This window comes from Nicotiana tabacum, chromosome 3, assembly GCF_000715075.1.
Source record: "Nicotiana tabacum cultivar K326 chromosome 3, ASM71507v2, whole genome shotgun sequence".
NCBI lineage: Eukaryota > Viridiplantae > Streptophyta > Magnoliopsida > Solanales > Solanaceae > Nicotiana > Nicotiana tabacum.
Genome location: NC_134082.1, coordinates 209,506,263 through 209,517,256, shown reverse-complemented (window position 1 = coordinate 209,517,256; position 10,994 = coordinate 209,506,263). Strand labels below are relative to the sequence as shown.

General features: G+C 37.1%; 1 protein-coding gene across 1 annotated transcript; it reads left to right on the top strand.

Moving 5' to 3' along the window:
* On the top strand, positions 1–5,051 carry LOC107801174 (uncharacterized). The gene is made up of 7 exons (XM_016624457.2): positions 1–628; positions 724–804; positions 1,096–1,272; positions 3,115–3,285; positions 3,462–3,680; positions 3,778–3,866; positions 4,117–5,051. Exons 1-7 carry the CDS (start codon positions 532–534, stop codon positions 4,819–4,821), a joined length of 1,539 nt encoding a protein of 512 aa, XP_016479943.1. The 5' UTR covers positions 1–531; the 3' UTR covers positions 4,822–5,051.
* The last annotated feature ends 5,943 nt before the right edge of the window (positions 5,052–10,994 follow it).

Here is a 10,994-nt window from a genome sequence, read left to right as displayed (position 1 = left end):
ACGCATGAGTTGTGATTCATCGGTTCTCTGACATATGTTGCTGTTGTTTGTCTAGGGAAGATAACTTTCTAGACGAAAATGTCAGCATTAACCTTATCAATCTCGATTACAGTACCTGACTGCCCAAGGGTATTTCAGAGAATTCATCTCTTTGTCAGTCATGCGCCCACCTGCCACCCCATCTTAAATCTCAACTCAAAAATCTCACTCTGGTCCTGAAATCCACTCTATTTACTGTTTATTAAAGAAAAATTAACAAGGAAAAGTAGAAGCATTTGATTCCTATCTTTCTTTTAACCCAATTTTTGAATAGAGTTAACTTCAAGTTTTTAGCTTCCTTAATATAATACTCTCTGTTTCACTGTATATATGTCTGCTCTGTCCTTTCACTAAAGTAATAAGTTTTATATATTCTGATTACCATGTATAAAGTCTAAGGAGACATTGTTTGTGAGCTTTTTGTCTACCAGTATTTTTGCCTATAATTAAAATGTTCGTGTTATTTCAACTTAACTGACCATTTCAAGAACCATGAGAAGGAATTTTATCATCTTATCTCTCATAATCTTTCTTCTACTTCTTGAATTTTCATCTGCCTCAGCCTCAACCTCAGCCACTCCTGCTGCAAGTTAGTGCATGTTTCATTTGCTTAACTCAATGACCCCTTAATCTCAAATCTTTGTTTTGTTTAATAAAGTCTGAGTCTTTTTCATGTATATGCAGAGATTGTTGGTGGGGTTGTCACAAATGTTGCTTCTGTGCTATTTAAGTGGTTGTGGTCACTAAAATCGCCTGCAAAAACAGGTACATTCTTGGTATATTTCCCATGTTTTTTTTCCTTTCAATTGTTAGTGAATTGTGGAAGGGGATCCTTGGCGTAACGGGTAAAGTTGCTGCCATGTGACCAAAAGCCACAGATTCAAGCCTTGGAAACAGGCTCTTTGCAGGAATGTAAGGTAAGACTGCTGCGATAGACCGTTGTGGTCCGGCCTTCCACGGACTCCGCACATAGCGAGAGCTTAATGCACCGGGCTGCCCTGTTAGTTGTGCTTTTTGATTGTTGGTGGAAATGATGGGGTTTGTTTGATTAATCAGCTGTTTCCAGCCGTTCGATGGTCAAGTTTGAGAGTGGATATATTGTTGAAACTGTGTTTGATGGAAGCAAGCTTGGAATTGAACCTTACTCAGTAGAAGTTTCTTCAACTGGAGAGGTTCTCATTTTGGACTCTGAGAATAGTAATATTTACAGGGTTTCAACACCATTGTCTCGATGTAAGTTGCTATTTAGAGCGTTTCATTTGGTTCTGCACTTCTATAATTCTTCATTAAAGACCCCTTCTACTAGTTAGTCTAGTGAGTGTAACTCAAACAATAAAGGAACTTGTTTAACAAATGACACTTGTTCTACTTCCCTGTAAGGTTAAGTTGTTACAGAGAACATACTTTTCTATATATAATTATTTTTTCAAGTTCCAAGATGGAGCTAGGATTTAAAGTTATTGGGTTCGGTATTCTAGTTCTTTTAAGATACTGGGTTCTAAATTAAGAATTTGTATATATTCAATGGATTTCTTAAGACAAATAGAAGGTTTGGACCTAAATTACTAGGTTCGGCTGAACCCGTAACATATATGTTGGCTCCGCCCCTGTTTTTAACACACGCCGTTTAATTCTTTTTCATGGCCAAGCACGTGGATGACACTTGAACAAGACTTCTGCCTGCTCTGATATCATGTTGAAGTGTGTCACTATCTCATTTAAATGCTTAAGCTGTTAAAAATCACATACTTTTATTTGGTTAATTATGTTATCACTACTGATATATACAATACTATCACTCTCTTTATTTGTTCATTACGGTTGTATTGACATATTCAAGGACTTAATATTCCTCTCTATCTTGTCGTTTTCAAAATATTCTCTTATTCTAAATGATTCATTAACAAGCTCTCTGCGAATCTGAATTTTTATTACAATGTACTTTTATGTTTGGGTTTCATATTTGCTTTTATTTAAATGAAGACTATACTTTTGGAGTTTCGCAATATCTTTTATTAATTATAGCTAACTTGAATCTAGAAGCATTCCATCTTTTTTCTAAATTTGTTAGCTTCTGCTTTTCTTTAAGGACAAAGTTCCTTGAGTGAGTGCTAGGCTAACTTCTCTGCTTTATTCTTTTCTGGGACTGAGTGAGACGACCATTTTTATTGGGTCCTCCATCTTTTTCAATCCAAGATAAAAGGTTGTGAGTCTTGTGGGGAAAGAATTTAGGCATGCCTCTGTACTATTCATTACCTGCCTATTACTTTAGGCTTTAGCCTTTTCTTTCAGCAGGAACATAGACTGTTTGAGTTCAAGATGTTATGGAATAGTCATTTCCCTAAGACATTACAAACATTGAATCATCCTGGGTGGCCCTGTAATGAGAATTACAATATATCTTCAAATGCTTTTAGCACAAAAGTTGTCAAGTACATAGGCGGAGTCAGGATTACGGGTTATGAACTTATCATCGAACTCATAACTCGTTTTAGTTACTTGGTTCATAATTAAATATTATTACATATTTAATGAATTTTCCACTACAAATACAGGATTTAAGCAAAAGCTGTTAGGTTCGAACCCGTAGCTAATATTGTAGCTCTGCCCTGGTAAAGCATGGTACTACTTCTTAAAGCAGGCAGGGTCTTGATGGTCTCCACTGTTTGAACTCTTAGATTGTGTTTTGGTATGGTGGAAGTCATTTCCTCTAGGAAATTATTTTCCTGAAAAATCATTTCCTGTCATACCAAACACATATTTAAGTTGCCTTCATTTTCTCTTGTAATCAACTCCTTCACTTGCTTCCATAATTTCTCTTTTGATCCTTTTCTTTAATCCAATCAAAATGAGCTAACTTTTAATTTGTTGGGGCAAGAGTGGTATGTTTCATCACTGTCACTTGTAAAATTCTATTATGCTCTATAGTCCAGCTTTACTCGCTTTTCATTTCCTTCCTTTGGATAAACGGGATGTGTATTTTACATGCAGACATGCACTTCGAATGAGTGATGTAATGTTATATATACTTTAATCAAATTTGACTTGTTGATTGAGTGGACGTTTGAACTGTAGATAGCCGTCCAAAATTGGTTGCCGGATCTCCTGAAGGATACTCGGGGCATATAGATGGGAGGCTACGAGAAGCAAGGATGGACCATCCTAAAGGACTTACCATGGATGATCAAGGAAATATATATGTTGCAGATACCATAAATATGGCTATCAGAAAAATTAGTGATGCTGGTAAATTTTCGATGTCTGCCTCACCTTTGTCTTGATTGAGGCTTTCTACTCTGAAATCTAAATGTGACATGCATGTAATTTAGTAAAAATCACACAGTAATACTAGTTCGATAAGAGAAAACTAAAAAATTAAATCGAGTAATGTGCATGACTCAAGCATATTTTCTGTATATCAGGAGTTGTAACTATTGCTGGAGGGAAGTCGGCACGAGGTGGAGGTCATATTGATGGGCCAAGTGAAGATGCAAAGTTTTCCGACGACTTCGATGTGGTTTATGTTGGAAGTAGCTGTTCACTTTTAGTTATAGACAGAGGAAACAGGGCAATTAGAGAAATTCATCTCAATGATGATGACTGTTCACACAACCAGTTTGACGACAACAATCTCCATCTTGGTAAAATTCCAAACTTTCTAATTCTTTCCAGTTATCAATTAATTCACCACTAATTACAAAAAAAAGTTCAGAAGAAAGTATATTTTCATCCTTGCAGGTTTGGCACTGCTTTGTGCTGCTGGATTTTTCGGTTACATGCTGGCTTTATTACAACGTAGAATTGGAGCGCTATTTTCATCGAACAGCGTAAGCAACTAATGACCTTGATTAATTCCTTTCATAGGAATTGGTACAAAAAGGATGGATAAAACAAAGGCAGGAATATGCATAAATGACCATAAATATTTTAGGAATCTAAGAAATTTTCGTTATCTATGTCAAGGCCAAACTCACTACACATATAGCTTAACAGAATGGATGAATTAGTGCAGAACATCATGCATTTCCTTTTTGATTGGCAGAATGATATTTTTATGCATTTCCTTTTGATTGGCAGAACGATCTACGGACTCCTGTTAGGGGCGTGCAACATGCACCGTATCAGAGAAATATGAAGTCAGTGAGGCCTCCCTTAATTCCGTCAGAAGATGAATACGATAAACCAGAGGAAAACTTGTTTCTATCGCTGGGAAGGCTTGTTCTGAACACAGGTTCAACTGTGGGTGAAATATTCGGAGGAATGTTCTCAGGTTTTAGAAAGAAGCCTTACCCCCATCATGTCCAGCAGCATTATCATTACCCTCACAAACAATCAAGTGCATGGCCAATGCAGGAAAGCTATGTAATTCGAGATGAAGATGAAGCCCCGCCCCTAGACACGAGAGATCCTACACCCCGTAAAACCTATCCATTAATGAACAAAGAGCCGGAGAAAGCACGACATATGAGACAAAGTCAATCCCATTATGGTGGATGGAATGGGAATGCACATGGGCACGGTAATTTTCAGCAACATCAACATCAACAACAGTTTCTGCCACAAGTATATCAGCATCACGAGAAGCACCAGTCGCCTAGTCCTCAAACATACTACGAGCAAAGCTGTGAATCAAACGAGATTGTGTTTGGAGCAGTTCAAGAACAGGATGGACGACGTGAAACAATGGTGATAAAGGCAGTTGATTATGGGGACCCTGCTTATAATAATCACAACATCCGATCCAGGTTCAACTACAGCACGGGTTACTCTTTCGGATATTGAATAAAATACTTAATGCAAATGGAAATAGCTAGACTATAGAGTAGACATCAATTTGGACTATGTCTGGATTTCATTTTCTTGTAATCTTTCATAGGGAATTAATATGATAATAGAAAGTAGCACAACAGAAGTGAGATGAATTGTGTGGATTTCAATGTATCATGCTCTTATAGTGAATCTTTTTGTCATGTATCTCATTGGAAATATAATTTTTCTTCTAGTAGTACAAATTAAATTTACTTAGATGGAGTGCATTATGATCTTAGCCAAGAAAATGGGACCAATTTTACATATGGTAGCCTGACTGAAACGTTTTCAAAAGTAATAGGAGGTGGAAGTTCGGTTTGAAAGAATGATTTCATTGGGTTTATAAGTGTTAGAAGATATAATTAAGTAAATAAAAGCGACGTACTAGTTGTTAATACATAATTAACTAAATCAAAGTGTTCCCTCTCTGATATCTAAGTTTTTTAGATGAGACGGTTCACACAATTCACCTCTTTCTTTTTTTGGCCGTGTCGTGAAGTGAAATTGTATCGTATGTTAGTTAGAGAGGTGCCTTGTGTCAGTTAGCGGGTAAATACAACATTTCAATGTCTGTTCTACATGAGATCTAAAGTGCAAATACTCGACGCCGTGAACCAAGAAATTCGGGTGATATACATACGAAGGCGTTGGTCCATCGGTCGGTTATGGAATAGCCTTTTAGTCGGCTTTCTCGTTCTTAAGGACTTTCTGGACGGTAGGCTTTATAGCGGACCAGCCTACAATGTCTGATAACGGCGCTGAAGTAGTGAATCTATCGGCACTATAGCAGTGGTATACAACTTTGGACCAAACGGCCGACCTAGTAACCTTTCGGAATGGGGGATCCCCGTTGGCAACAACCACGGTAAAGATGCACAACCTTATGGGAATGAATCGCATATGTGGGTTGAGAATTGCTCGGGAATTCATTGATAATGACTTTGCCAAGTTCGGCTAGAAAGATGTTATTTGTGTGGTCCGTTCTAGTGACAGCATTTCAATTCTATTGTATTTATGTTGGAAATAGTTGGCTGTCATCCTAGACACCGTCTTATTGGCCCATGGAGACCCTATTAGTAGCGACGAGCAAGAGCGGATTGGGGATTTGAAGAAAAACAAACACGAATCTTAAAACTTGTCGTCAAAAAAAAGGCAATCAATTAGAATCAAGAAAAAATATGGAAATAGTGAATCAAGATCTAGATGGATCACTATCTTTATCTCTATCCACGGATATACCTATCTATATGGAGAGAGGTTTGAAAGAATGATTTCATTGGGTTTATAAGTATTAGAAGATATAATTAAGTAAATAAAAGCGTGTTCTTACTAATAACTTAAGCTTTTAGATGAGATGGTCATATACTTCAATATTTGTGTTAAAATAGACTCACCGGTCACCGCCACCCAATATCAAAAAGGATTTACATGTACTTGGCTCATCAAAAAGAATCTAGCCGACACGTGAGGGGGTGTTAAGCAATGACCCGCAAGATAAGTTCAAATATGCTTTAAAAAATTTAGCACTTTACCAATTAAGTTCCATTAATTAATATTTTTTTGAGCTTCTACTTTGCATTAATTTTTTTAATAATAAATGTGAAATTACTAGAAGGATGATAATAACTAGAAAAACTCTGTTTGAATTTTAATCAAATAGGAAATCTTAGCTAGGCACAAGAAATTATTTGTTTAACTACGTTTTGCCATGCAATTTTGGATTGTGTTACCAATGAAGAATACCACACATGCTCACCACTAATTATTCCCAGCTTAATAGAAACAACTATGACCAAACCAATAATCCCCTTGATTGACGTGCAAGGTTCAACGAGTGAGTTGGTCAAATGTGACTTGTATATCATTCACTATGTTGTCATTTTTAATATAAATTTTAAGAGAAATGAAATGACAAGAAACTTGAGATATTAGAGCTTAGTTGAGTTCTTTTTGTAACAGTTCAGCCCATAACGATATTGGCCACTTTAGATCTATGCTTATACAACTCTTAATGTGTTCGGGACGGATCTACCGTTAAATACATCTAAACCCAATAATTTTGACGCAGAACACAATTTTATGTGAAAAGTTATAACAAATATAGTAATTATGATCTCATAACAGTATATAGAGGCGGGGAAGGAAAAATAGAATAGGAATTACAAGGTGGGAAATCGAACTCTCAGAAATTTTTTCTGTGACGAGCTTCTATGATTGACAGTCATAACAATATGTTGTCGAAGATGATTGGATTGGACATTTCATATAATACCTCCTAAATTATGTCAATAACACCCGGTTTGTAACATATAAACATGATCATAATCACAATCACAAACAGAAGGAACGACTAACGAGTGCTTTATAATAAGGGTACGTAGGTCTCGCTGTCTAACTGTGAAGAATCGCCTAAAAAGAACAGCAAAAAACTTATGTAGTGCTAACATATACACCGTCCGCTAGATTCCATATTCCCAGTTTTAGCCTCTAATTAGTTGCGTCTGTCTAACTATCATCTAATTGCCGATAAGAATTGTGCTAGAGCAGTAAATATTCATTTAGCTTTAACTAAAAATCTTGACTTTTAGCTCCCGTTTGGCCATAGATTTTAGCTTCATCTTTTTAAAAATGAAATAAAATAAAATTGTAAACATTGTTTGTTTATGAACTATGATCATATTTTGGGGGAAAAAATTCATAAAATTGTCAAGCTCCCAAAAATTAGTTTAGGTCATTTTTTGGTGAAAATATTTCTTTCACAACTTCTACTTTTTTTCTAATAAAATGCATGTCCCCGAAGAACAATTTAGGCATAGGAAAAAATTCAACTAAGTGTCATGGCCCGCCATATCATCATGCCAGATAGGTGCCACTTGGCAAATATTTTTTGCCAAATGGAAAGCTTATATATGAAATAAACTAGCATATGTGGAAAAGTTCTGGAGAAATATGGAGATTTCTTATGCGAGACCTTAGAACCCTACAGAATTGCTAGGAAAATCCTTAGAAGATTCTAGTTATATAGAAAATTCTAAAGAAGGGACTTACTTATAAATAATAAGGGCCTTGTGCAATAATTATTATCTACTCACTAGCCCCTAGGAGACTAGTAGATAAAGGGGGCTATTCATTTGTAAAATCATCAAGCAAAACAATCAAGTTCTCTACAATAAAAAGCTTCATTTGACAAATTTCTCTTGTCTTTCTTATCTAACATTCCCTAAGCGATCTTGAGGGTAGTATTTTATGTCACGCTCTAACCTCGGGAGGCGCGACCGGCGCTCAACCGAGTGAACCCGACTGAACAAGCCTATTAGACACTTTCTACCCAACTCATTATGATCAAGAGAATAGGTTATTATTAATTACACAGTTGGAAGATTTTGTAAACATTTTCAAATCGATTCATTTGTTACATCATTGATGAGTTTTCAAAATTTCATACACTTTACAATTTGAAGGAACAAGGGTTCAAATTACAACATAATACACTGACCCTTCCAATACCCATATACAACCCACATGAATGTCTACGGAGCCTCTAGAGATACAAAGACAATTATGATAATGCCGGCAACAAGACCCCGGCTATACCTCAAAACGTGGTAAGCATATAAACAAAAGATGTACTACATGACCCCAGGAAGAAATGGGACTCACCAAGTCTGCTGGGAAGATGATGACAATGCACTACTAGCTGCGATCTACACTGTCGGCTATGGAACCACCTACATCTATTAAAAGATATAACTTTTGGGAATAAACCCCCTACAAAAATAATATTCACAGTAATTGAAGCAGAATAAGAACGTAGCACCGAGATATAGTAATTAACAAGAATAAAAGAGTAACAACAACACCAAGATTTTTACGTGGAAAACCCTTTTGAATAAGGTAAAAACCCATGGCCCTGAGAAGAGCAACTGATATCACTATAGCAAGGAATTTTACACTTTGTAGGTCAGAGTAAAATACTCAAAAGGCCACTACAACACTCAAAAGAAATAATCCTCTTTTGATATTCCCACCTCACTACAATATAACTCACTCTCTATTTTTCTCACAAACTATTTTCTTATACCATGTCTGTGAAATCTCACTCTTTATTTCTAACTCTCAGATATATTTTTCCTCTGAGCTTGGTGTGTCAAAAATGAAAGTCGAAGCTCTCCTTTTATATGTAGAACCTCATCTACTAAGCTTGACATTTTTCTTCTGCACGCCTGCCATATTTGACAAATGTAGAAGGGAAACATGGGCCACTAATCAACGAAGGAAGATTTCTTCCTTGATTTATGGGATGGACCCCACAAACCTCCCCTCCAGTCCCATTCACCTAAAGGAGGTAATATCAGAGGTTCTAGTTTGAGTGTATGCTGACAAGTTCTTTGCATAGCTCAAACTTGTCTCTTGGTACCACTTTGGTTAGCATATCCGAAGGATTCTCACTTGTATGGATCTTCTTTATCTACATAGACCCATCTTCTATCCTTTCTCGAATTCAATGATATCTCACATCGATATGCTTCGTCCTTGCAAGATACATGGTGTTTTTGCTCAGGTCTATTGCACTTTGACTGTCACAATAGACGACATACTCCTTCTGATGCAATCCAAGCTCTTGAAGGAACCGTTTGAGTCATACCATCTCTTTGCCAGCTTTAGTAGTGGCAATATACTCCGCTTCAGTTGTATAGAGTGCGACACACTTCGGCAATCTTGACTGCCATGATATAGCTCCCCCTGAAAATGTAAACAAATATCCAGTAGTGGATTTTCTGTTATCAATGTCACCTGCCATATCAGCATCTGTATAGCCCTTCAAGATTGGATCCGATACTCCAAAGCACAAACAATCTCCTGTGGTACCTCTTAGGTACTTAAGTATCCACTTGACTGCTTCCCAATGTTCTTTTCTAGGATTTTTAAGAAACCTGCTGACAACACCAACTGCGTGAGCAATATTAGGTCTAGTGCATACCATTGCATACATCAAGCTTCCGACTGCTGAAGAATAAGGAACTCTAGCCATGTTCCCTTTTCTCCTCATCTGTTGTAGGACACATCCTTTTGCTCAACTTTAGATGACTAGCAAGATGTGTGCTGACTGGCTTAGCATTCTTCATGTTAAAGCATTCTAGTACACGTTCAATGTACTTCTTTTGAGATAGCCACAACTTTCTACTTGTTCTCTCTCGAACTATCTTCATCCTTAGAATTTGTTGTGCTGGGCCAAAGTCCTTTATATCAAATGACTTGGACAAATCTCTCTTCAACTTTGCGATCAGCCCCTTGTCTTTTCCTACAATTAACATGTCATTCACATACAACAACAATATAATAAAGTTATTCTCAGAAAATCTTTTGAAGTATACACATGGATCAGAATAGGTCTTTAGGTATGTTTGACTTTTCATAAATGAGTCAAACTTCATATACCACTGCCTTGGTGCCTGCTTCAATCCATAAAGACTCTTATTCAATTTACACACCATGTGTTTCTTTCCATCTACTTCAAATCCTTCTGGCTGCTCTATATAAATCTTCTCTTCCAAATCTCCATGAAGAAATGCAGTTTTCACATCCAACTGCTCCACTTCAAGATCTAGGCTAGCTGCTAAGCTCAAAATTGTTCGAATAGAAGTCATTTTGACAACAGGTGAGGAAATTTAGTCAAAATTAATACCTTTCTTCTGTTCGAAGCCTTTAACCACCAATCGAGCTTTGTATCTGATCAGCTTGTCATTTCCATCTTTCTTGAGTTTAAAGACTCATTTGCATTTGATGGTGTTTTACCCTTTGGAAGTTCAACCAGCTTGTACGTGCCATTTTTCTGTAGAGATTCCATCTCTTCTTGCATGGATTTCATCCACTTGTTCTTTTCTGGATGGGACAACACCTCCTTAAGACTTTCTGGCTCCCCCTCATCACTGATGAGGACATACTCTGAGGAAGGGTGCATGCATGACTCTACCCTTTGCCTCTCTGATCTCCTCAGATTTTGAGGTTGTTCTTCTTCCTGAGTGGGGTGCTCCGCTTCCTCGATACCTTCATCAAGTTTCTCCCCCTGCTCAATAACCTCACCAGGTTGCTCCCCCTGCTTGGAAACCTCGTCGGTCGTACTTTCTACACTTGTGGGATTGTTA

Excerpts from the sequence above, each read along its gene's own strand:
- LOC107801174 (XM_016624457.2), top strand. The coding sequence starts at position 532 with ATGAGAAGGAATTTTATCATCTTATCTCTCATAATCTTTCTTCTACTT. Across the intron at positions 805-1,095 it reads AAAATCGCCTGCAAAAACAG|CTGTTTCCAGCCGTTCGATG; the intron begins GTACATTCTTGG and ends TTGATTAATCAG. Across the intron at positions 3,867-4,116 it reads CGCTATTTTCATCGAACAGC|AACGATCTACGGACTCCTGT; the intron begins GTAAGCAACTAA and ends TTTGATTGGCAG.